Raw genomic sequence first — 27,564 nt, forward strand, 5'->3', positions numbered from 1 at the left:
TCCTGAGACACCAGCTTATCATCCATTTGCAAATCCTATCAACAGTTCACTTCCCTCAATGAACTCTACACAAAACATCATCTAGATCCAATCTATTTATTTCACAGAATTACAATGTCACAGGAAGAGATGTACAACAGGTGGCTGATCTGATAACTTGTTTTACAATATTGCCCAAAATCAAAAGAAAGTTCTAATAAAAGCTCATCAACATGAAACGTCAACTCTTTTTCTCTCTCCACTGGTGTTGCCAGCATTTTCTGTTTTTATTTCTGATTTCCAGCATCCACTGTTATTTTCCTTCTGTGTAGGTGTTTGAGAAGTGTAGCGAATATTTGTATTCAATTTTAGAATCGTACTTCCAAATCATATTCATCACAGCGTTAGTAAGATTGCTTGAGAGAAGGTACAGTTGAGAAATTCCCCACCCCTGCTCTCCAGGGAAACAGTCTTCCTCATCATTGTACTCTTATTTGAAGAACTATGCTCAGAGCTATTTCTGCACATCCCCAAAATAAGCAATTCACCTTACCAACCATAGGCCTAAAATTGTAACTCATCTTTACTGTGATGTTGACAATATTGCACATTCCCAAGACATTCTATTCAGATTCCTGCAGTCAGCAGCTTTTATCATACTGTATCATCACCCAACTCTACCCCTGCCTCAGCTCATCTGCTGCTGAAACCCTCACCCATGCCTTTGTTACCTCTAGACTTGACTGTTCCAACACTCTATTGGTCTCATATCTTCAACCCTCCATAAACACGAGCTCATCCAAAACCCAGCTGAGCATATCCAAACTCACACCAAGCCCCACTCATGCATTACCCCTGTGCTGACTGTCCGACAATACTTCAACTTTAAAACTCTCATCCTTATTTTCAAATTCCTCCATGGCCTTGCCCCTCCCCATCTCTATAACCCCCTCCAGCTCGACAACCCTCCACGATATGTGAACTCTTCCAATTCTGGCCTCTTGCACATCCTTAATTTTAATTGTTCCACCACTGGCAGCTATGCCTTCAGCTGCCTAGGCCTTAAGCTCCATCCCTAAATCTCTCCACCTTTCTCTCCTCTTTTAAGACACTCCTTAAAATCTACCTCTTTGATCAAGTTTTTGGTCACCTTTCATAATATCTCATGTGGCTCAATGCCAAATTCTGCTTAATAACACTCCTGTGAAGTGCCTTTGGACATTTTACTACCCTAAAAGCACTATATAGAAATGCACTTTGTCATTGCAGAAGCCTTCACTGCAATTTAAGACTCAGACAGCGTAATTAAAAATGTAAATATTTTATTATTTTAAAAAACAGTATGTTTTAAACATTCCAATAATCTGGCACTATTAGCCATGAAGCAGTATACTTATTGTAATAACCTAACCAGCCTTTCATAGCTCATTACTGGACTAACAATTAAAAAATATAGTATTTTGTTTCTAAGGCTTGGATATGCTGGCCAATTTTTTCCCCCAAAATGAACTATTGGCAACAACTTAAAATTTACTAAAAATAATTTCATGTCTGTGGTATTTCCTATGTGACTTTTAAAAATGACACGATCAAAAAAATCTCTCAAACTACAAGTGGACCTGTATACAATACTGTACCTCCCCCACTATACAGGCAGCAGACAGACTCACTCATATTAACATAATCACTGGCAAAAAAGGCACACTGGTTTGTTCAGGGCAGTGGGGAGACAGGGTCAACCATCAGCACTAACACTCAACAGAGAAACACCTGCAATGGACGTACCGCTAGTGCAGAGCCATTTTAAGTTCCAACTTGGGGGAAAAATGAAAAAGTATTTTTTAGCCTTGTGTTCTTGGTTCAAATAATGAACACTTTTAAAAAAATATTCGTTCATGGGATGCGAACATTGCTGCCAAGGCCAGCATTTATTGCCCATCCATAAATGCATCCCTAAAGGTGTAAAGCACCTTCTTGAACTGTTGCAGTCCATGTGGTGTTGGTACACCCACAGTGCTTTTCTCTGTAGTGGTTTGATACAACTGAGTGGCCTGCAACACCATTTCAGAGGGCAGTTAAGAGTCAACATTGCTGTGGATCTGGAGTCACATGTAGGCCAGACCAGGTAAGGATGGCAGATTTCCTCCCTAAAGGAGGTTAGTGAACCAGATGGGTTTTTACAACAATCTGGTAGTTTTATGATTACTGAGATATATGACTTATTTAAATTTAAATTCCTCCATCTGCCATGGAGGGATCTGAAGTTATGTCTCCCTAGCATTAGGCAGTAACATTACCACAATTAACCCCCAGTTGCTCCAAGAGTGCAAGATCCAGTACCCTGACTCATTACAGATGCTGATGACAGTAAAGAAAACATAATAACCACACCATTGTAGCTCATCCAAAAACATGAACAGTTTCCAGAGAAATGCATATTTTATCCACTTCACCCAGCACATATTTTCAGGAATACAGTGGTACACTTTATTCATGTTTGAGGATTTTACACTGGGGAATACTACATTCTGTTGAACTGTAGCAACATTACTTCACCAACATTTTTATCTTGGGGGAGAGGAAGAGAGTCCAGAGGCAAGGTCGATCAGTAAATCCACTGCTGTTCTCTTCTCCCGTCTCCCCTCAGGATCGAACTCTGCTTTAACAGCAGCTCAGTAAATTTGCACTTACTGTAATAGGTCTCTTAGACCCATGTGGGGGAAAAATGCCTTAACAAGCTGTTGTCGATAAACATTTAATACAGAAAAATATAATGTGCAGGTCCATTTGAAAATAAGACTGCAACAATCTTCCCAAGTGTACTGTCAATTTGCAGGCTGCAGTTTGCATAAATCAACAAAAGAAAATATGTTAACTAACGGGTAATTTTATCTTGTGCATTGTGTTTCTCCCAGTTTATGGTCAATTTCCAAAGTCACTGGAGTTTCTGCTCTAAGGTTGTTGTCTGGTGAAAGGGATTCTGCAGCATATCCACATGGGAGCTGGTAAGGAGGGACTTGAAAGACGGAAGTGGACTGGTCATCTTATTGTGATGCCATTCTAAAGCAGCAGAGACAGTTGTGTATATAGGTGGGATGATAGCATTACAATTAACGGGAGCACTGCAGAGCACATGCGACATGCCAGGCACTGCATCATGGATTTCTACAGCTCTTGTGAAAGAGGGTATCGTAGAGGGGGCTGATCCACCCAACTGAAAGTCAGATTGAGTCATGTCCAGAAAGTTGCCACTTCCCATGATCAGACGATCACTCTCCATCTCTCGAGGTAGAAAGTCCTTCAGAAGCTTCGGGGAGGCATGCTCCTTATCAATCTGGACTCGGATCTCCTCTTTGTGAACTGTTCTAATGTGCTTCTTCAGGTTACTGGGATGACGGCAGCGCTTTCCACATACCTAGTGTGAAACCAGAATACTGCAGGTGAATGAAAGATTACTGTAGGAGAATACAGGAATACTGCAAACAGTACTGCAAGTGAACGCAGATTGTTACAGGAATACTGCAGGTGAATGCAAGCGAACAACAACGTATATTTATATAGCACCTTTAACGTACTAAAATGTCCCAAGGTGCTTCACAGACGCATTGTAAAACAAAATATGACACCAAGCTACATAAGGGAATATTATATCAGATGACCAAACCTTGGACAAAGAGGTAGGTTTTTTTTAAACATGTCTTAAAGGAGGAAAGCGAGGTAGAGATGCAGAGAAGTGTAAGGAGGAACTTCTGGAGCTTAAGACCTAGGCAGCTGAAGACATGGCCACCAACGGTGGAGCCATTAAAATTGGGGTTGCTCAAGAGTCCAGAATTAGATGAGCGCAGATATCTTGGAAGGTTGTGGGACTGGAGGAGATTACAGAGAGGACGAGGGGTGAGGCCATGAAGAAATTTGAAAACAAGGATAAGAATTTTAAAATCAAGACATTGCTTGACTGGGAGCCAATGTAAAGCAGATTATTGCAGGAGATACAGGAATAATGCAGCTGAACGCAGATTATTGTAGGCGATACAGAATTGGTAAACAAAATTTCCCTTTCCTACAATTAGATTTTATAAGAAATTAAGAGTTGTAAGTTTTTAATCCGTTAAAGCCTCTTGGAAACTGGCTTTTTCCTGCTAAACCACAGATGATGGAGTCCCAGTTACATAAGGATAAAAGCAGCCCAAGACATGATTTTAGTCCATGAAAAGGAAGGAGAGAAAAATCCATCAGTCCCTAGAATGCTTACTCTATCTAAACACAACCTCATGATCCACATTCCCGACTCTCCAGCAAAGCCAACCCTGAGGGAGGCAAATAAACAGGAAGGATTTCAGGAAAAATTCTGAGTAATTTCTCCCTGACTCCCTATAGCAAACAAGAAACCTGCAGGAGACAATGGTAACACATCACTAGGTATATTTAACCAGTCCCCACACCCCCTCTATATAATGCTGTTCTGACGATACTTCTATATTTGTTAGGTTTTTTTGAGGACTCATGTATTTTAGAATTGTGGACATTGTTTTATTTGGGGAAACTGAAAAGGATTCCTTGGATGTTTTTATCACTGGGGTCATTGAAAAGAGGTCATCAGAAGATCTTTTGGACTTGGTTTGTAAACAACCCTTACTGGAAGTCACCTGTCTTCAGATAAATACACAGCAGGGGCTTTCTGACCTGGAGAAGATGTTTACAGAGAAATGACAGGTCAAGATTTATAGGGATCAGGAGGCTTCATTCTTGAGATTGTTTTCTGGTTTTGCTTTGGACAGTCAGTTGGAGTTTGGACTTACACTCACCTTAGATTATGTGCTCAAGTTGGTCTTGAACCCACGACCTTGTGACTCAAAATATTATCATTGAGTCAAGGCGAACATTAACTTTGTCTGATGTACTGGGTGCGTTTTACAAAGCAGTTTATTTTTGTTCCAAACCAACTACATCCAACATATTCCAGATAGTTCACTGATGTGTAAAACTATCACCAGAATTCACTATAGATGGTTTTATATTTGAAAACAACATCTTATCTAAATGATTTGCCACACCCCATGAGGACCTTGTAACTTGAGTGCAGTTTCTAACCGGCTAAGTTTATTTTAATTCTCACCACTATAGTAACTAAACTAAATTACTTTTACTACTTTTAATGCAAGGTTCCACTCCTTTGCTGGCAGGTGTATAGAATTTATTTGATGTTATTTTGGACAATATTCATTATAATGGTGAATGAGGGCCATGAGCACCGGCGTATCTGAAAATATAGTGGCTAGGTATCCCAAAAGCATTGGTGGTAGGGGAACAACAAAAATTTACGCTTCAAAGAGTTTCCCACCTCAATATAAAATATTGAAAGCACAGCAAGGACTAGGAGAACAGCCAGAGTCATCAGATAAAATACAATTAGGTCAAATTAAAGCAGGTGTCATCAGATCCCATCAACAAAGGACAGCTCTTACCACTTAAAACCAGGTTTAGCCTGTTCAGCAATAAAAAGGATTCACCACACATCATAATGTGTGAAGGAAGTAAAGACCTACCAACCATTCAACAGTCAGCTGGGAACTGTACAAGTCTTTTCTGACTTTCCTTCACCACAGCTAAATTTTGATTAACTTCTTTTACATTTTAGGGGGATCTCAGCCAGGCTGGGGCGTGGTGACTAAAGTGACAGTATCCTTGAGCTTGGGAGGTTGGTGGGGAGTCACGGGGGTGGGGTGAGGAGGAAAGAAAGGAGAAAGGGAAGGAGGCTGCTAGAGTTCCTGCACTTGATTGCTATCCTGTTTCTCCCCCTTATTGGCCCGGAGTGTTTTTCTGATTGTTTTGCCTCTCCAGGACATTTACCTGGCTCCAAGGGGATACTAAATGTCCAGTCATGATGCTCCAACCTACATGAGAATGGGGTAGTTTTGATGGACCAGCTGGACTTTTCCTGCCTGACATTTTTGTATATCAGCCCTATTTGGTGTTACATTGGATATACAGCACAGAAACAGGCCATTCAGCCCAATCAGTCCATGTTGGCACTTGTGCTCCACTCGAGTCTCCTCCCATCTTTCCTCATCTAAATCCATCATCGTAATCCTCTATTCCATTCTCCCTCATATGCTTGTCTAGCTTCCCCCTAAATGCATCTATATTATTCACTTCAACCACTCCCTGTGGTAGCGAGTTCCACATTCTCACCACTCTTTGGGTAAAGAAGTTTCCTCTGAATTCCCTATTTGATTTTTTGGTGACTCTCATATTGATGGCCTCTAGGTTTGCTCTTCCCCACAAGTGGAAACATTCTCTCTGTATCCACTCTATCAAAACCTTTCATAATTTTAAAGACCACTATTAGGTCACCCCTCAGCCTTCTTGTTTTCCTCAAGAGACGCTATTAGGTCACCCCTCAGCCTTCTTGTTTTCCTCAAGAGAAAAGAAACCCCAGCCTGTTGGGCTTTTCTGCCATGTATATCCATGCATTTCTGGCATCATCCCTGTAAATCTTTGCTGCTCCCTCCCCTGTGCCTCTATATACTACACACAGTACTCTTAAGTGTAGTCTAATCAAGGTTCGATACAAGTTTAGCACAACTTCCCTACTTTACAATTCTATCCCTCTAGAAATAAAGCCTAGTGCTTGGTTTGTTTTTTTTATGGCCTCGTTAACCTGTGACACAACTTTTAGTAATTGGTGTATTTGTACTCTAAGATCCCTTTGTTCCTCTACCCCACCTAGACTTGCACCTTCCAAGTAATAAGTGACCTTTCTATTCTTCCTACCAAAATATATATCTCAAATTTATCTGTGTTGAACTTCATTTGCCAATTATTTGCCCATTCTGCAAGTTTATTAAATGTCCTCCTGTAATTTTTTGCAGTCCTCTTCAGTATTGACTATTTCCACCCCCCCCCCCCCCCCCCCCACCATTTTGGTGTCATAAATTGTGTTTTTGATTCCAAAGTCCAAATTGCTAATGTAAACTATGAACATCAGTGGTCCCAGAACTGATCCTTGTGGAACAACACTTCCCACCTTCTGCCACTCTGAATAACTACCCTTTACTCCCATTCTTAGCATTCTGCCACTTGTCCCCTGACTCTGCATTCTCTGAGCTTATTACTCTATTATGGGGCACCTGATTAAAGGTCTTTTGAAAATTCAGATAAATTACATCTACTGCATTACCATTGTCTATTCCCTCTGTTACCTCCTCAAAAAACATCAATAAGGCTGGTTAAGAATTTCCATTTTGAAATCCATGCTGACTATTCATTATAATATTTTTCTTTTCTAGAGGTTCTTCAATTCTCTCCTTTAGTCGGGATTTCATTATTTTTCCTACCACTGATGTTAAGCTGGCTGGTCTATAATTCCCTGGGAATGTTCTGTCCCTCTTCTTAAATACAGGAATTACATTAGCTATCTGCCAGTCCTTTGACACAACACCTTTTTCTAACGAATTATTAAATATGTTGCAGCTGAGCCCCACTGTTGTGATACAAGCAAAGCTTCATATAGTTTTTATAAACGTCAGCCATATATAATCACCATTCCTCATCATTTGGTGTTAACATTAAACCTACAACACAGCTATTAAGCAAGAAAGGTCTTCGCTACCAAATATAAACACTTTGGATGCAAGAGGCAAAGAAACTTCAGAAATTCAGGTCACATTTTAAAAATCCCGTCTACATGATTCCGCCAAAAGCTCAATGATCTGATATAGCAACTACTGAGCCATAGAGATCAGCAGGACTCAGACTCATCGCTGGTCCCCAATGTGTTAACTGATTTGGGGGACTTGGGGGCCAGAGACAATCTTTCACTTCTGGGAAACGGGATTCAAGTTCAGCTCAGACCAAAAGTTTCCTCGGGTGCAAATAAAATGTGATTGGGACAGTCTCAATCCAAATTAGAGTGGGCATGGACCTATTTTTGGCATTTAGATTTGGTTCCAAACAAGAGATCAGGTCCAAAGTGGATATGTTCAAGGTTTTCACACTTAGAGTTTGGTGACCACTCGTGCGATCATTATTTAAAATTGAGGGAAACGGAGGTAAAATTTAATTAATGTAATATCAAATAGACAGACTTAGGTAAAGTGTAATCAATATAATATAGGGATCACAGAGGGTGATCCATTTTAAAAATAGGGCATTTTTGTTGGGTTTGTAGCTCTTGGTTTGTGGAGCGTTGTAAGGTCCAATGAAATTTGCAGCTGTGGGCTGACAATTGGTTGATTAGATGTTGTAACAATTTGTTGTAACATTAAAGTGCAGTGCGTGTTGAGTGACAGCTTTTTGATCGATTCAATACAAGGCACCTGGTGAATGGGGAAGACACATTTTGGTGGGTGGTGCCTGGCGCACGTAGAGGCAAGTGGGGAGGAGACTATGGCGATTGATACTGGAAAGATCTTGATGCAGACTGGGATTAGAAAAAGGTCTGATATCACAGAACGTAAAGAAAAAATAGTGAGAGAGTGAGATTAAAAGAAAATTCTATGCTATCATGAGATGTGGGTATCTCTGGCAAGGCCAGCATTTGTTGTCCATCCCTAAGTGCCCTTGAACTGAGTGGCTTACTAGGCCACTTCAGAGGGCAGTTAAGAGTCAACCACATTGCTGTGGGTCTGGAGTCACATGTAGGCCAGACCAGGTAAGGACAGCAGATTTCCTTCCATAAAGGACATTAGTGAACCAGATGGGGTTTTGACAATCGATGATAGTTTCATGGCACTATTACTGCAGCTAGCTTTCAATTCCAGACTTTTATTAATTGAATTAATTAATTAATTAAATTTAAATTCCACCAGCTGCCATGGTGGGATTTGAACCCATGCCCCAGTTCAGTAAAACAGAAAATTGAGAGACAGAGATAAATTATATTACAAAATAGAGAGAGACTGAGGGGATGATGGGAAGGTTAGGGATGGCATGGAAGGAATGGGATGGGGCTGGCATAGGAAGGATGGGACAGCATAGGATGGGGATGACATGGGAGGGAGGGATGAGATGATAGAGTTGGTTAAATGTGTTAAAATGGCAGGGACAAATATTTGATACTGTACACTTGATACTGCTTGTGAGTTGTGCAAATTAAAACATTTCTCAGCGTTTAGATTTGGCTATGAATGAGAGATCATGTTACAGTGAATGTATTCCAAGGTTTTCAAACGTACAGTAAAAGGTGAGGAAGGTAAGGGGTATAATTGAATTTTAATGCAATCAAAGTGAATCCTTTCTGGGATGTTTTTATTTGAAAAGAATCTTTTGAATGTTACCACAACGTCTCCTACATTGTCGCATCCTGGTGGCTGCCAACAGTTGGCGGGGCCAGTGGCGGGGGTTGTTGCTGGAGAACAAAGACAGGAGGTAAGGGGAGCCTAACTACAAAGTTACCCTGGCTGGGGAGATTGTTTCCATGAGGGGTGGAATGGGATTGATGGGAGGGATGAGGATGCCAAGAGCGTGATGGAAGAAATGGGCGGGGGTTGGTGTAATGGGAAGGATGGGATGGGGATGGCATGGGAGGGGCGGCTTATATGATGGAATCAGTTAAATGGCAGGGACAATTATTTAATAAATTAGACATGATATTGGTCATATTTAACCTCAGATTCTCTGTATTCACAGGGCCAGACTTTTGACAAAATTTGTATTTATATTCCTAGGCCTGTTTTCACACATGGGCAGCTTTATGTAGCTTTTTCCAGAGCGGAAAAGTTTTGATTCTGTTAAAGTCTTTGGTGAAATAACCAGAAATTCTGTATTTAAAGAAGTAATGTTGCAATAAAGACTTAATTTCACTGCTACTGTCGTGCAGGTCTCTGCTAGTACTGCAATAACAAAAGGTGGTCTGAGAAAGGGGTCCAAGAACAGTCGAATGAGTTTAGTTTGGATCCAGCTGTGTTCTACCTGATGGAGGAGTGCCTAATGATGGCACTGGGTGCCCACGCAACCCCAACTTGCTATTGAACAAGGTGAATGAACATCACCTTTACACAAACTCCACCTGCAATAAACCATCACCTTTACATTGCTGTTTGGTTCCAAGCAGTACTTACTCGGCACTGATAAGGCAGCTCCCCAGTGTGGGTCCATGTGTGCCTCTTCAGCTCAGACAAGCGATAGAATGCTTGCAGACAGAACTTGCACTGGAACTTCTTAATGCCACTGTGAACAAAACAAGGAGGAAAGAAATTATAGCAGTAATTAAATTAAGTAATCCAACTCTCTTAAGCATAATGATTTCACAGATGTAAAATAACCCCAAAAGAGCAGTAGGATCAGGAGGCCGCCATTTGGTACCTTGAAACGGTTTGCCCATTCAATTAATCATGGCTGATCAGTACCTCAACTCCATTTACCCGCCTTTGTCCACATCTCTTGATAACATTACCTCACAAAAATCTATCAACCTCTCAGGATTGAACATTTCAATTGACCCAGTATCCACATCATTTTGGGGGAAGTTCCAGATTTCCAATACTTTGTGTGAAAAAGTGCTTCCTGATTTCACTTCTAAATGGCCTAGCTCTAATTGTAAAGATTGTGTCCCTTGTTCTTGATTCTCCCAACAAAGGAAATGGTTTCTCCATATCTACACTTTAGAATCTATATAATTTTCCAGATGTCAATTACAGCAACTCTCAACCTTCTAAACTCAAGGGAATACAACCCACATTTGTGCAACCTGTTCTCATAATTTAACAATTTAGGTATCAGCTGTGGCTGTGATGGAAATCTCACCCCTGTGTAAGAAGGCTGTGGGTTCAAGTCCCACGCCCAAGACTTGAACACAAAATCTAGGCTGCTACTTCAGTGTAGCACTGAGGGCGAGCTGCACTGTCAGAGGTGCCATCTTTCAGATGAGACATTAAACCGAGGCTCCATCTGCCCTCCCAGGTGAGCATAAAAGATCCCATACCATTATTTTAAAGAAAAGCAAGGGAGTTCCCAGGTGTCCTGGTCAATATTTATCCCTCAACAAATATTAAAACAGATTATCTGGCCATTTATCACAACACTGTGGGATCTTGCTGTATGCAAATTGACAGCCACAGTCCTACCTTACAAGAGTGACTATACTTCAAAAGTGCATAATTGGCTGTAAAATGCTTTGGGAAGTTTGGAGGTCGTGAAAGGTGCTCTATAAAACTAAGTCTTCCTTCAACTCTCTTGGATTTCGCCAAGCTTAAAGCCAACTACAAGTCACCACAGCACACCACCCAGCAACCCCACTTCTTTGATGCTTTTTACCTGCAGAAAATCTTGTGGCTCTTATAGTGTTTCACAGCCTGACCGCAAAATTCACACAGCTGCACCAGGGGCGGTTTCCCCTTTGAAGCTTCCATGTGCTTCACACGGATGTGCTGGGTTAGGTCATCTGAAAAGATATTTTAAACTCCTGTTAACTAAGTGCAGTGTGACCATTTAGATTTCAGTGGGTTTCTAGTCCTAAATACACACAAACACAGGAACTGTGAAACCAGTTGCCACCATCTCTTGCACATTCTGTGCAAAGCAATCATCTCGCAGTCGCTGAATCTTGCTGGGGTACTGTTTCAAGGATGCCAGCAGCCCTTCAATAACTTCAAACAAGTAGCCATTTTTCCTGGGTGACCTCAGACAGCTAACATTGACATGCTATTAGACCAGGGAAAGGGGCATCACAGCAGACAGTTATTCTGTCTTCACAAGCACCCACACAGGAGAATTTTTTTTAATTATTTATTTTGGGGATGTGGAAACCACTAGCAAGGCCAGAATGTACTCCACACCCCTAGTTGGTTTTCATGCAACTGAATGGCATACTATGTCATTTCAGAGGGCAGTTAACATTGAACTAAAAACCACAATATGTGATCAGGAATAGGAATGTTGCTTGCTTTCTGACTCCTCCCTGGCCCAGTGCACTGAGGCCGATTACATGGGTCAGCAGAGAACTGAATCCAAACTCGAGGCCTCATCAATACTTCACTGGCCGCTGCCTTGATTCACTGAGCCAATTGAGGGAAGCAAAAACAACATGCAACATTTATTTTGAAAACTTTTAACTCTCCCCATCAAAAATAAACCTTTTATTTTCCAAGTATTTAAAATTTTGTACTTATTTTTGCACTGTGTGAAATTTGATGAATGTTTGTACAATACTTTCTAGGATGAAAAAAGAATGATGATCACATCAAAATAAGATTAATCATAAACCACACAACTCAGAACATGGACACATAATATAAAAGGAGCAATAATTTAGTTCTTTACATAATGCTCATGTTTGAGAGGTCCTTTTAGCAACACAACTTAATTCTAAAATTATCACACTGTGGACTCAAAATTGTTCCAGTTACCCATTTTATAAAATGGAATCACAGCAATCATCGGAAACTAGTTTCACAAAATGTCGACAGAAAGAAACAATTGATTTTTGACACGGAAGAGACCCGTCAAATTCCAGGAAAGTGTAAAAGTCTGACCCCAGGATAAAATGAAGACCAGAGTCAGCCATCAGCAGCTGGTGCTGGATTATTTACAGTGTGGATTTTCAGAGTTTCTGTATCCATGCCTCATATAGTTGCACAGCATGGATCTTTGAGGCCATAAATCCCCTTTTAGGTGTCAGCTGTGGGTCAGTGGCAGCACTCTCACCTCAGAGACAGAAGGCTGTGGGTTCAATGGCCCACCCCAGGGTATGCAGCACAATCTTGGCTGACATTTCAGTGCAGTACTGAGGGAGGGCTGCACAGTTGGATTCCACTCCTGATCACTACTCGTGACTTGGTTCAATCTGAACTGCCCTTCAACCTAACTCCTCATACCCGGCTTTGTCACATATCCCTTAATACCTTTGATTAACAAAAATCTATCAATCCAGATTTAAAATTAACAATTGACATGGCATCAATTGCTATTTGTGGAAGAGAGTTCTACCATCCTTTGTGTGTTAGGCTCCGTCCTCTAGTCCTAAACTCTCCAATGAGTAGAAATAGTTTCTATCTACCTGATCAGTTCCCCTAAATAACTTGAAAACTTCAATCAAGCCATTCCTTAACCTCCTAAATTCCAGAGACTAAAAACGTAGTTCATGTAATCGCTCCTCTTAATTTCACCCTTGGATCCTGGTATCATTCTGGTAAATCTACGCTGCACTCCCTCCAGGGGAAATATATCCTGCCGAAGGTGTGGAGCCCAGAACTGCTCACGTTACACCAGGGATGGTCTAGCCAGGGCTTTGTATAGCTGAAGCATGACTTCTATCCCCTTGTAGCCAAGTCTCTAGATATAATCAGGAAATTGAAAGCTAGTCTGAGTAATGGTGCCATGAAAACTACCACTGATTCTCATAAAATCCCATCTGGGGTTCACTAATGTCCTTTAGGGAAGGAAATCTGCCGTCTTTACCTGGTCTGGCCCACATGTGACTCCAGACCCATAGCAATGTGGTTGACTCTTAAGTGCCCTCTGAAGTGGCCTAGTAGGCCACTCAGTAGTATCAAACCATTACAGAAAAGTCAAAAAGGAATAAAACCGGAGGACCACCAGACTTAGGCACCAGAAATGACAATGGCTCACCCAACCCTGCAAAGTCCTCCTTACTAAAATCTGAGGCTTATGCCAAAATTGGGAGAGCTGTCCCACAGACTAGTCAAGCAACAGCCTGACATAGTCATACTCACGGAATCATACCTTACAGACAATGTCCTGGACACCACCATCACCATCCTGGGTATGTCCTGTCCCACTGGCATGGGACCCCGTGAAGATAGCATCAGGTCAAACATGGGCAGTGAAACCTCCTACTGATTACCACCTAGCGCCCTCCCTCAGCTGATGAATCAGTACTTCTCCATGTTGAACACCATTTGGAGCAAGCACTGAGGGTGGCAAGGTACTCTGGGTGTGGGGAAAAGAGAACTTCAATGTCCATCACCAAGAGTGGCTTGGTAGCACCACTACTGACCGAGCTGGCTGAGTCCTGAAGGACATAGCTGCCAGACGGGGCCTACAGCAGGTGGAGAGGGAACCAAGAGGAAATAACCTACTAGACCTTGTCCTCATCAATCTATGTCACAGATGCATCTGTCCAGATCAGTATTGGCAGGAGTGATCATCGCACAGTCCTTGTGAAGACAAAGTCCCATCTTCACACTGAGCATGCCCTCCATCATGTTGTGTGGCATTACCACCGTGCGAAATGGGATAGATTCAGAACAGAAATGGCAGCTCAAATCTGGGCATCCATGAGGCGCTGTGGGCCATCAGCAGCAGAATCGTATTCAACCACAATCTGCAACCTCATGGCCCGGCATATCCCTCACTCTGCCATTACCATCAAGACAAGGGATGAACGCTGGTTCAATGAAGAGTGCAGGAGGTCATGCCAGAAGCAGCACCAGGCATACCTCAAAATGAAGTGTCAACCTAGTGAAGATACAACACAGGACTACTTGCATGCCAAATAGCAGAAGCAGAATGCAATAGACAGAGCTAAACAATCCCACAACCAACGGGTCAGATCAAAGCTCTACAGTCCTGCTACATCCAGGCGTTGGTGGTGGACAAATAAACAACTAGCAGGAGGAGGAGGAGGCTCCACAAATATCCCCATCCTTAATGATGGGGGAGCCCAGCACATCAGTGCAAAAGACAAGACTGAAGCATTTGCAACCATATTCAGCCAGAAGTGCCGAGTTGATGATCCATCTCAGCCTCCTCCTGAGATCCCCAGCATCACAGATGCCAAGCTTCAGTCAATTTGATTCACTCCACGTGTTATCAAGAAACGGCTGAAGGCACTGAATACTGCAAAAGCTATGGGCCCTGACAAAATCCCAGCAATTATACAGAAGACATGTGCTCCAGAACTAGCCACGCCCCAAGCCAAGTTGTTCCAGTACAGCTACAACACTGGCATCTACCTGATAATGTGGAAAATTAGTCAGGTGCGTCCTATCCACAAAAGGCAGGACAAATCCAATCCGGCCAATTACCGCGCCATCAGGCTATTGTCGATCATCAGTGAAGTGATGGCAAGTGTCTTCAACAGTGCTATCAAGCAGCACTTGCTCAGCAATAAGCTAATCACTGATACTCAGTTTGGGTTCCACCAGAGCCACTCAGCTCCTGACCACATTACAGCATTGGTCCAAACACAAACAAAAGAGCTGAACTCCAGAAGGAAGGTTGAGAGTGACTGCCCTCGACATCAAGGCAGCATTTGACTGAGTGTGGCATCAAGGAGCCCTAGCCAAACTGAAGTCAATGGGAATCAGGAAGGAAACTCCCCACTGGTTGGAGTCAGATCTAGCACAAAGGAGGATGGTTGTGGTTGTTGGAGGTCAATCCTCTCAGTCCCAGAACATTGCTGCAGGAGTTTCTCAGGGTAGTGTCCTAGACACAACCATTTTCAGCTATTTCATCAATGACCTGCCGCCATTATAATATCAGAAGTGGGGATGTTTGCTGATGATTGCAAAATGTTCAGCACCATTCGCAACTTCTCAGATACTGAAGCAGTCCATGTCCATATGCAGTGAGACCTGGACAACATTCAGGCTTGGGCTGTTAAGTGGCAAGTAACATTCGCGTCACACGAGCGCCAGACAATGAACATCCCTAACAAGTAAGTCACAGAGTCAGAGTTATACAGCACAGCAATAGGCACTTCGGCCCACCGAGTTTGTGCCGTCCATGAAGCACCTATCTATTCTAATCCCTTTTCCCAGCACTTGGCCCATAGCCTTGTATGCTATGGCATTTCAAGTGCTCATCTAAATACTTCTTAAATGTTGTGAGGGTTCCTGCCTCTACCACCCCTTCAGGCAGTGCACTCCAGATTCCAACCACCCTCTGGGTGAAAACATTTTTCCTCAAATCTCCTCTAAACCTCGTGCTCCTGGTTATTGACACCTCTGCCAAGAGAAAAAGTTTCTTCCTATCTAGCCTATCTACGCCCCCTCATAATTTTGCATACCTCAATCAGGACCCCCCTCAGCCTTTTCTGCTCTAAGGAAAACAACCCTAGCCTATCCAGTCTCTCTTCATAGCTGAAATGCTCCAGCCCAGGCAACATCCTGGTGAATCTCCTCTGCATGCTCTCCAGTGCAATCACATCCTTCCTATAATGTGGTGCCCAGAACTGTACACAGTACTCCAGCTGCGGCCTAACTAGCGTTTTATACAGCTCCATCATAACCCCTCTGCTCTTATATTCTATGCCTTGGCTAATAAAGGCAAGTATCCCATATACCTTCCTAACCACCATATCTACCTGTGCTGCTGCCTTCAGTGATCTATGGACAGGTACACCAAGGTCCCTCTGACCCTCTGTACTTTCTAGGGTCCTACCATCCATTGTATATTCCCTTGCCTTGTTAGTCCTCCCAAAATGCATCACCTCACACTTCTCAGGATTAAATTCCATTTGCCATTGCTCTGCCCATCTTACCAGCCCAACTATATCATCCTGTAATCTAAGGCTTTCCTCCTCACTATTTCCAACACCACCAATTTTCGTGTCATCTGTGAACTTACTGATCATACCTCCTATATTCATGTCTAAATCATTAATGTACACTACCAACAGCAAGGGTCCCAGCACTGATCCCTGCGGTACACCACTGGTCATAGGCTTCCACTCGCAAAAGCAAGCCTTGACCATCACCCTCTCCCTCTCCCACGAAGCCAATTTTGGATCCAATTTGCCAAATTGCCCTGGATCCCAAGGGCTTTTACCTTCTTGATCTATCTCCCATGTGGAACCTTATCAAAAGCCTTACTGAAGTCCATGTAGACTACATCAACTGCTTTACCCTCATCTACACACCTGATCACCTCCTCGAAAAATTCAATCAAATTTGTCAGACATGATCTCCCCCTGACAAAGCCATGCTGACTATCCTTGATGTCTCTCCAAATGGAGATTAATCCTGTCCCTCAGAATTATTTCCAATAGTTTCCCTACCACTGATGTTAGACTCACTGGCCTGTAATTACCTGGTTTATCCCTGCTACCCTTCTTGAATAATGGTACCACATTCGGTGGCCTCCAGTCCTCTGGTACCTCTCCTGTGGCCAGAGAGGAATTGAAAATTTGTGTCAGAGCCCTTGCTATCTCCTCCCTTGCCTCACATAGCAACCTGAGATACATCTCATCTGGGCCTGGGGATTTATCTACTTTTAAGCCCGCGAAAACAGTTAATACCTCCTCCCTTTCAATGGTGATTTGTTCAAGTATATCACAATCCCCCTCCTTGATCTCTATACCTATTATCATCCTTCTCCATAGTGAACGCACATGAAAAGTATTCATTTAAAACCTCACTTACGTCCTCCGGTTCCACACACAGATTGCCACTTTGGACCCTAATGGGCCCTACTCTTTCCCTGGTTATCCTCTTGCCCATAATATACTTGTAAAACACCTTGGGATTTTCCTTTATCTTGCCCGCCAGTGTTTTTTCATGCCCCCTCTTAGCTCTCCTAATTAATTTTTTTAAGCACCCCCCTACACTTTCTATACACCTCTTGTGCCTCCGCTGTTTTCAGCGCTCTGAATCTGCCATAAGCCTCTTTTCTTTTTCCCTTATCCAATTCTCTATATCCCTTGACATCCAGGGTTCTCTGCACTTATTGGTCCTACCCTTCACCTTTACGGAAACATGTTGGCCCTGAACTCTCACTATTTGCTTTTTGAATGACTCCCACTGGTCTGATGTAGACTTTCCTACAAGTAGCTGCTCCCAGTCCACTTTTCCAGATCCTGTTTTATCATATTTTATTTATTTATTTTATTTACAGTTACAGCACTGAAACAGGCCCTTCGGCCCACCGAGTCTGTGCCGACCATCAACCACCCATTTATACTAATCCTACACTAATCCCATATTCCTACCACATCCCCACCTGTCCCTCTATTCCCCTACCACTTACCTATACTAGGGGCAATTTATAATGGCCAATTTACCTATCAACCTGCAAGTCTTTGGCTGTGGGAGGAAACCGGAGCACCCGGCGAAAACCCACGCAGACACAGGGAGAACTTGCAAACTCCACATAGGCAGTACCCAGAATTGAACCCGGGTCGCTGGAGCTGTGAGGCTGCGGTGCTAATCACTGCGCTGTCATTGAAATGGGCCTTCTCCCAATTCAGTACCTTTATTTCCGGTCCATCTTTGTCCTTTTCCATAATTACCTTAAATCTTACAGAGTTATGGTCACTATCCCTGAAATGCTCCCCCACTGACACTTCTACCACTTGTCTGGCTTCATTCCCTAGGATTAGGTCCAATACCACCCCTTCTCTTGTAGGACTTTCTACGTGCTGGCTCATAAAGCTGCTCTCCTGTATCGACTTTAAGAATTCCGCCCCCTTTAAGCCTTTTGCACTAAGACTACCCCAGTTAATATTGGGAAAGTTGAAATCCCCTATTATTATTACCCTATTATTTTTGCACCTCTCTGAGATTTGCCTACATATCTGCTCCTCTATCTCTCCCTGACTGTTTGGAGGCCTATAGTACACTCCCAGCCATGTGATTGCCCCCTTTTTGTTTTTAAGTTCTACCCATATGGCCTCATTTGAGGAACCTTCTAAGATATCATCCCTCATTACTGCAGTAATTGACTCCTTGATCAATAGTGCAATGCCACCTCCTCTTTTATCCCCTCCCCTGTCACACCTGAAGATTCCATACCCTGGAATATTGAGCTGCAGTCCTACCCTTCCCTCAACCATGTCTCTGTGATAGCAATAATATCATACTTCCATGTGTTAATCAATGCCTTCAATTCATCTGCCCTACTTGTAAGATTCCTTGCATTAAAATAGATGCAATCCAGCCTTGCATTATTTGCTTGTGCCTTAACAGGTCTATATTTGCTCTGCTTTCCAGACTGACTTAATTTCTCTTCTATATTTGGCTGTGCATCATCCCCTACAGCACCTCCACCATGTATCCCATCCCCCTGCCAAATAAATTGAATCCACCCCCCAACAAACAGCACTAGCAAACCTCCCTGCAAGGATGTTGGTCCCATTCCGGTGCAGGTGCAACCCATCCAACCTGTACTGGTCCCACCTTCGCCAGAAACAGACCCAGTGATCCAGGAAACTAAAGCCCTCCCTCCTGCACCATCTCTTCAGCTATGCATTCATCTGCTCTACCCTCCTATTCCTATACACACTAGCACGTGGCACCGGGAGAGAATCTAACCATCTCCCTCTGACATTCAATTATATTACCATTGCTGAATCCCCCACCATCAACATCCTGGGGTCCCCATTGACCAGAAACTGAACTGGACCAACCATGTAAGTACTGTGGGTACAACAGGACAGAGGCTGGGAATTCTGAGGCAAGTAACTCACCTCCTGACTCCCCAAAGCCTGTCCATCATCTACAAGGCAAAGTCAGGAGCATGATGGAATACTCTCCACTTGCCTGGATGAGTGCAGCTCCAACAACACTCAAGAAGCTCAACACCACCCACGATAAAGCAGTCAGCTTGACTGGCACCCTATCAATCAATTTAAACATTCACTCCCTCCACCACTGACACACAGTTGCAGCAACATGTACCATATACAAGATGCATTGCAGCAACTCACCAAGCCTCCTCCGACAGCACCTTCCAAACCCGTGACCTCTACCACCTAGAAGCACAAGGCAGCAGATGTATGGGAACACCATCACCTGCAATTCTTCTCCAAGCCACACATCATGCTGACTTGGAACTCTATTGCCATTCCTTCACTGTCTCTGGATCAAAATCCTGGAACTCCCTCCTTAACAGAGCTGTGGAAGTACCCATATCAGATAAACTGCAGCATTTCAAGAAGGTGGAACCCCACAACCTTCTCAAGGGTAATTCGGATGGGCAACAAATGCTGGTTTTGCCAGCAACACCCACATCCCATGAAAGAATATAAAAAAGGTCAGCATTCTGTTAGCCTTTCCGATCTGATTTAATGATCTGTGCACATGGATCCCTAAGTCTCTTTGGACAGCCACTGTTTGTAGCTTTTCAGCATTTAGAACGTACTTTGTTCTATCCTTCTTAGGTCCAAAGTGGATGACCTCACAGTTGCCTAGATTGTAATCTACTTGCCAGTTTTGCCCATTCACTTAATCTATCAATATTGTTTGTAAATCTGTTGGATTTTTAATACAAGTGTATCTTGACTGTATTTTGGAGCCCCATTGCACAATCCATTTTTCAGGTCTTTAAGTCTTGAATTTCGCACATGGATTCAGAAAAGGTTTTACAGCACAGTTACAGCAAAAATCATCTGGAAAAAGGGGTGGGTGTGAAATTCAACTTCAGCGGTGGCATAATATGATTGGCAGGAGATCAGCCACCTGCTATTCACCCTGCCTGATCTCCTTTACCACTGAAAACAACAGAAAAGAAAATCAGGCTGGTAAATGATGGGCAATCTATCCACGACATTGAATTTCACCTCCCAAGGTATTTCGGTAGATTTTCACCAGTGATGTACGGAGTTGTCAAATATAATCTTACGCCCATCAACAGATGGTCACAGAATACATTCACCTGAAAGATATTCGAGCTGCCAGCCAATCATACTTACTTTTCACCTTGTATGCCTTGTCACATAGACTACACTGATGGGGCCTGGCATCTCCGTGGTATGCCACGTGGTCGCGTAGCTTCTCCATGGATTTGAGTTGCTTCCCACACTGGTCACACTGATATAACTTCTTGCTGTGCTGGGTTTTCTGGTGCTGGCTTAGCTGGCAACTAGAGAAATAGTCACTTCCAATCAGCCACGTTGTTAACCTCTAGAACATCATCTGACAAAAAACATTACAGTTGCTCAGGGTTCTCAAGGTAGCCAGGAAACAGTAGCTTGGCTATGCAAAGTCAACTGCACTTTAATGAATCAGAGAGACAGACAACTGAAGTGTGCATGGAGGAAGGGAGGAGGAAAGAAAGAATGGGAGGAGGAAAGAGAGAATGGCAGGAGGTTTGGTCTCAAAATTGCCACAAAGGTACAGGAGCTGACTGGAACCAAGATTTCTCTGCTCAGTATCTGGCACTAGAAAGCACATTAGTGCTGCCAACCTCTGTCTCCACCTGGGCCCAATGTTGAGGTTCAGTGGTTCTAGGACACATCATGTGTCAGGTTACCGGACTTTTAAAAAAAAAGAATCCCCCAATTTATTTTCATTTTTGGTTCTCCTCCGAAAAGAAGAATACCTTATACGAAATACTTTCCCACTCCTCCACATACTTAGCTTGTTTCTAATCGTATAAAAGACCAGAAATATTGCAACTAACCAATCCACATTTGTCATTGAACAAATAAAAATAGAAAGTGCTGGAAATACTCAGCAGGTCAGGCAGCATCTATGGAGAGAGAAGCAAAGTTAACGCTTCTGGTCTGTGACCTGAACTCTGCTTCTTTCCCAACAGATGCTGCCCGACCTGCTGAGTATTTCCAGCACTTTGTTTTTATTTCAGATTTCCAGCATCTGCAGTATTTCGCTTTTACTTGGCATTGAAAAAAGTAGTAAACAGATAAACCTGTTCAATGATGCATTTATACAGCAACTTTAACATAGAAATAGCAGATCAGCAAAGTTGGGTGTGATGGCTGGGTGGGACTTGATACATGATAGAATATGGCCAGCAGAGTTTTGAATGAGAAGTTTACATAGCATGGAGGATGGGAAGCTGACCAAGAGAACAATGGAGTAAAAAAATCCTAGAATAGTTACAAAAGGAGGTCACTTTACCCCTCATGTCAGTGCTGGCTCTCTGCAACAGCAACTCAGCTAGTCCCACTCCCCCACCCTTTCTCTGTAGCCCTGCAAATTTTTTCTCTTTAGATGCCTGTCCAATAATCAAGTCAGAAGGTGGCAGAGGCATGGATCAGGACTTCTAAGCCGATGAGTTGGGGCAGGGGTGGAGATGGGTGATGCCACAGAGGTGGAAGTAAGCAGTCTCTGTAATGGAGAGGATATGGGATTGGAAGCTCATCTGGAGGTTCAGCAAGACACAGATTCCAAACAGTCCGATTTAGCCCAAAATAGTGTACAGACAAGGGGACAGCAGTTGTGGCCGGGAATAAACATGTTGGCTTTGGTCATTTCAGTGTTTAGTTGGAGGTAACTGCAGCTTATCCAAGAATGAGGTCAGACAAGAAGTCTTGACAACACAGGGGTAGTGGAGGGGTTGAGAAAGGTGGTGATGAGATAGAGTTGGGTGTTGTCAGCGTGCATGCAGAATCAGACTGCATGTCTTCAGATGTTGCCAAGGGGTAACATATAGATGAGGAAGAGGAGGAGTACTCACAGGCAACAGTGCAGGGGTGGGAAGAGAAGCCATTGCTGGAGATGCTCTGGCTCCGATCATATAGGTACAAGTAGAACCAAGTGAACTCAATCCCATCACACTAGACAATAAAGGAAAAATATTGGAGAAGGATGGTATGGCCAACTGTGTTAAAATTCAATTGCAGAGATGTTGATGAGAAGATAGAATGCAATGTTACAGAAGATCACATTTGTAACTTTGGTTAGGGCCATTTTAGTGCTGTAGGATGGATGTTCACCTGATTGGAGAGATTGAAATGAGGAGTTGTGGGAGAGGCATGCAGCAGTATCTGTGTATGTGAGCCTGCACAATTCTGCGCATATCCCTGTGCCAGTATTCCCGTTCTTTTTTCTATAAAAACACAGGGTTCACAAGAACAAACTCAAGATGCAGACAATAATTAAACAAGAAACTTGGGTACACTAAAATAGCAAGAGACAGCTATCATTGTAATGTAGTGATTATGTTATTGGACTAAGATTCAGAGAGCTCCAACTCCATCATGGCAGGTTGAGAATCTGAAATCATTTTTTTTTATATCTGAAAATAAAAAGCTGGTATCTGTGAAAGTGACCACAAAACTGTTGTCTGGTCTTAAAAACCCAGCTGTTTCACAAATGCCCTTTAGGGAAGGAAACCTGGCATCCTTAAATGGTCTGGCCGATATGTGACTCCAGTCCAACACTAACATGTTTGACTCTTAATTGTCTTTTGAAGACACTTAGTTGTAACAAACTTGCTTCAAGGAGGTGGTCCACCACCATCCTGGCAATAAATGCCAATGATGCCAACACTGAGCATGAATTTTAAAAAAAATATGCTGACTGGTTGCACAACACATCTTACACATGGGAACGCCAGGTACAGTGCTGCGATAACCCAGTATTCTGTACAGGCAGTAACTCACCTGTAACTGAACACTTTCTCACAGATGTCACACCTGAAGGACTCCTCACTAGCGGAAACCCGATGGGCAAGGTAGCGGGTATACAGCAGAAGCTTCTTACAACCTTCGCATCTCACTCGTTTCCTTTCCAGAATGTCATCTCCATTTCCTGAAAGGCCCTCAGTTATTAATGCAGATCCCTTTCCTGGCTTCCTCCTTGATCTTTTTGGCCTGCCACATTGTGTCACTAGCGAACGTTCCGCATTCAAAGATGACAAAACATTGGAACTATTTCTGGTGCTATTGTGAATGTCACATCTAGAGTCTCGCTCTTCCAGAGGGATATTCAGTGTTTCAGACACAGCCTGTCTCTGAGACTCACTTATTCTAACTTTAGTCCACTGACACGGAACCTTACAATTCTCTGATTTGGCAACCATCTCTTGCTTCTCCTTCCTCCCATTCACATGAATTAATCTGGTCCGTGGATGCTGTGATTTTCTGCTAGAAGAAATTGCTCTTGCTAATCTGGCAGTCTGAAATCGAGTTTTGATTTTGGCCAGGCACGCACTGTGCACCTTTCTGCTAACAACTGATCCATTGTTCACATCAGCCTTAGTCTGCGGACTCACAGCCTGTACAGAATTATCCTCTTTCAATTTCTTAAGCAACTCCAGATCTTCTAAATTTAATTCCACTTCCTGGTTTCTTCCAAGAACATTCTGTACTTTACAGACCTCTTTGCCCGATCCTTGGCCATTCCCGTCTATTCCACTGCTCTCCATGTGAAGCTTTACTGGCACACAAACATTCAGACTCTGAGCAGCTGAAAGGAAGTCACTCATGTGACAACCTGGGACCTGAGAAGTATAAAAAAACTCTAACAAATGGCTAAAGCCCTCCAAGCTGACCTTATCCAAAACAACTGTGCACTCATGGTTATTCTTGCTCAGGGTTGTGTAGAAGTAGCTGCTACATGCAGACAAGATGTTCTTGTGAGCATGAAAAGTCTTTCCTTCTACGATAACTGCGATATCACAAAACAAGCCCATAGTTCGCTGTTCGTAAAGTTTCTGAAGAATTGCTTGACAGTGATTGTAACATTCCTCAATACAGGGAGGATTATCCATTTTCCCCAAAGATTCAACAGATTTGTACTTGTACCAAAACTTCAAAGGAGACACCAAAGTTAGACCGAAGGTTATCGAGTCAAGCCCCGTGAACACTTAAAGAGTCAGAAGTTCATCGTAATCCATGGTCCAATATGCACCCAGCTCCTTGGAGGAGGATGCTTGTTCTCAACCTGTGTTCTGAAAACAAATCATTGAAAATGGTCACTAAAATTATAAGCAGGAGCCATTACTTTAAAATCACCAGGGAAGGCAACTGACCACCTGACAGTTTTATGCTCACACCTACCAACAACAACTACTTGCATTTATATAGCATCTTTAACATTGTAAAACATCCCAAAATGTTTCTCTGGAGCGTTAGCAAACAAAATTTGACACTGAGCCATATAAGGAGATATTCGGGCAGATGACCAAAAGCTTAGTCAAACAGATCAGTAACAAATCGGAGAGGTTTAGTGAGGGATTAGCAGAGCTTCAGGCCTTGGCAGCTGAAGGCACAGCCACCAATGGCAGAGAAATTAACAGAGTTGGGAGACGTTACAGAGGTGGAAATAGGCAGTCAGTGATGATGCTGATATGTGGTCAGAAGCTCATCTCGGGGTCAAATATAACACCATGATTGCGAACAGTCTTATTTTGTTTTATTCATTCATGGGATGTGGGCATCACTGGCCAGGCCAGCGTTTATTGCCCATCCCTAAATGACCTTGAGAAGGTGGTGGTGAGCTGCCTTCTTGAACCACTGCAGTTCATGTGGGGTAGGTACACCCACAGTGCTGTTAGGGAGTTTCAGGATTTTGACCCAGCGACAGTGAAGGAACGGCAATATAGTTCCAAGTCAGGATGGTGTGTGACTTGGAGGGAAACTTGCATGGTGTTCCCATGCATTTGCTGCCCTTGTCCTTCTAGTTGGTAGAGGTCACGGGTTTGGAAGGTGCTGTCTAAGGTGCCTTGGTGTGTTGCTGCAGTGCATCTCAGACAATTCACCTGAGACTGTTCATCTCAGACAATTGCCAGGGAGAGGAATGGAATTGGTGGCAAAGAAATGGAGTTTGTGGCAGGTCCAAAGACAATGATTTCAGTCTTCCCACTATTTAGTTGGAGGAAATTTCTGCTCATCCAGTACTGGATGTCAGACAAGTAGCCTGACAATTCAGAGACAATGGAGGGGTCAAAAGAAATAATGGTGAGGTAGAGCTAGATGTCTTCAGCATACACGTGGAAACTAACACTGTGTTTTGGATGATGTCACCAAGGGGCAGCATGTACATGAGAAACAGGAGGGGGTCAAGGATATATCCTTGGGAGACATCAGAGGTTATGGTGCAGGAGCAGGAAGATAAACCATTGCAGGTGATTCTCTGGTGCATCTTCACAGGCGTTCCTCATATAACTGCAGCAGTTCTGGCACCCAGGGTTCAAACAGAGGGCTAGGTTCAACCATCTGTTGGCAGGTGTTTCTTGAATCTGAATCTCAAAGCATTGATAGGGGACAAAACACTCACTGATTAAGAATGCATATTTCACCCACCTCTTCCCTCAAAAACAGTGCATCTGCAGTAGTTTGGAAACTGTACTCGCAGTTGGGCAGAAGAAGCAAGAGATTTCAAGCCAGATTTGGTGTCTCCTGCATTATGGGTGTAAATGCCCATTATTTCCCAGCAACTCCACTCAACTGACTACAGCAAAGAGCATAATAGCCATCACACCAGCTCCAATTTTACTTTCCTTTACGGGAACAATTCTGGAATAGGTGCTGGCAGGGAATTCACTTGTAGAAACCGTGGATGCATGGCCCAGTTTCGTGAAATAATCTCTACAGTCAAATCCAGTCTCATTTTTTCATTTTCAACCTGAAAAAGCATTGGTTCATGCAAGTTTCTGACTTTAATAATTTCAGCTTCTGTTAAGCAACATATTTTAATAATCTAAAGACAGTCACTCTTATCTCAGTAATTAGAGAATTACGAGCTACCTAACCCCTCACGCTCATGTAAAATACTTCAAAGTTTTACTCATCAGAACATGACTTATTTTGACAAACTTCACTCGTTTAAGTGGGTTTTGACAGTGTCTCGATATACTTTGTTCTGATCTGCAGTTAATTCCTCACATTTTCCATGGCGTTGACAGTCACTCTGCGAGGAGGGGACAAAATGAACGGCACCTTTAGGCTGCAGTTACACAGCCAGCTCTCTGCTGAATTCCAAGCGGTTTCAGATACGAGTCTGTTCGAAAGTGGCTCCAGGAAGGCTGCGCTGACTCCGGGATATACCGAAGCCCAGCGACCTCCAGCACACGCTGTGTCCGGCGTCCCTTGGGCTGTGCGCCGTCAAGCAGGCTAACTCCAGGCAGCGTGAAGCCAGGCTGGGGAGAGCAGGGACTCCCAGCCACTGTCCTCCGGCGGGGAGGCAGTGCTCGGTGCTGCTAGCCACAGAGAGCCCAATGCGCCTCGGGGTGTAGCCTGACTGCGGCCTTCACCCCTCCTCCTCCCCAAAGCACACACAAAACAAGCAGGGCCCTAAAGTAGCCACCCCCGGTCGGGGCCTCCTTCCTCCCCGGGCCGTCCCCGACTCACATCCCGAGGAGCCGCTCGCCACTCACCGCCCGCTCCTGCTTCTGCTGCTGCCTCACCGGCCACAGACTCCGACCTCTGACCCCGGCTTCGCGGAGCCCGGAGGGAAGGGGAGGTTGCTAGGTGACTGGTTGCTGAGAGACCATTTCCCAGCCCTGACAGACCACATCAAGTTCCTGCAGCTTCACTCAACCCAATCTTAGGTGAGATGTTGATGGGATCAGGTGGGGATGTGGGAATTTCTGGATGAAGCACTCTGCTTCTCTCTCCACAGATGCTGCCAGACCTGCTGAGTATTTCCAGCATTTCTTGTTTTTATTTCAGTTTTCCAGCATCTGCAGTATTTTGCTTTTATTATCCATCTAGTTTACACCTGCCACCCTGGTAGTTGCATGAAACAATGATAATGATAGAAATCAATCTCTGACCTTACAACAGATTCAGACATGGGGTGAGGAAAACCCCCAGAGGTGGAGAGCTTTGGGAACCATAGGTCCAAAGTCACCTTTTCCTCCCAAGTACTGCACATACCACATGCCGTGTCTCAAAGGTTAACTGAAAAGTGAGACAGATTGCCAATCCATTTGTACCTACAGAGCAGTGTCTCAGATATAATGAAGAGTTACATCGAGAAAAGAAAGGACTTGCATTTA

The 27,564-nt window shown here is 43.5% G+C and overlaps 1 protein-coding gene across 5 annotated transcripts; it reads right to left on the reverse strand.

The window, feature by feature from the left end:
* Nucleotides 1-1,321: 1,321 nt before the first annotated feature.
* On the reverse strand, nt 1,322-26,998 carry LOC137368731 (myoneurin-like). 5 transcript variants are annotated; one of them, XM_068028912.1, is made up of 6 exons: nt 26,941-26,998; nt 23,225-24,513; nt 20,570-20,739; nt 11,236-11,362; nt 10,041-10,149; nt 1,322-3,394 (listed from the first exon to the last, which is right to left on the reverse strand). In XM_068028912.1, exons 2-6 carry the CDS (start codon nt 24,331-24,333, stop codon nt 2,915-2,917), a joined length of 1,995 nt encoding a protein of 664 aa, XP_067885013.1. In that variant the 5' UTR covers nt 24,334-24,513; nt 26,941-26,998; the 3' UTR covers nt 1,322-2,914. The 5 variants fall into 5 exon arrangements, with proteins under 5 accessions (XP_067885013.1, XP_067885018.1, XP_067885016.1 ...); XM_068028917.1 differs by lacking the exon at nt 26,941-26,998 and adding an exon at nt 26,915-26,935; XM_068028915.1 differs by lacking the exon at nt 26,941-26,998 and adding an exon at nt 26,504-26,877.
* Between the last annotated feature and the right edge of the window lie 566 nt (nt 26,999-27,564).

Source organism: Heterodontus francisci, chromosome 4 (assembly GCF_036365525.1).
Source record: "Heterodontus francisci isolate sHetFra1 chromosome 4, sHetFra1.hap1, whole genome shotgun sequence".
NCBI lineage: Eukaryota > Metazoa > Chordata > Chondrichthyes > Heterodontiformes > Heterodontidae > Heterodontus > Heterodontus francisci.

Excerpts from the sequence above, each read along its gene's own strand:
- LOC137368731 (XM_068028912.1), bottom strand. The coding sequence starts at position 24,333 with ATGGATAATCCTCCCTGTATTGAGGAATGTTACAATCACTGTCAAGCA. Across the intron at positions 11,363-20,569 it reads CAAGGCATACAAGGTGAAAA|ATGACCTAACCCAGCACATC; the intron begins GTAAGTATGATT and ends ATATCTTTTCAG. Across the intron at positions 10,150-11,235 it reads AGCCACAAGATTTTCTGCAG|TGGCATTAAGAAGTTCCAGT; the intron begins GTAAAAAGCATC and ends TTTTGTTCACAG.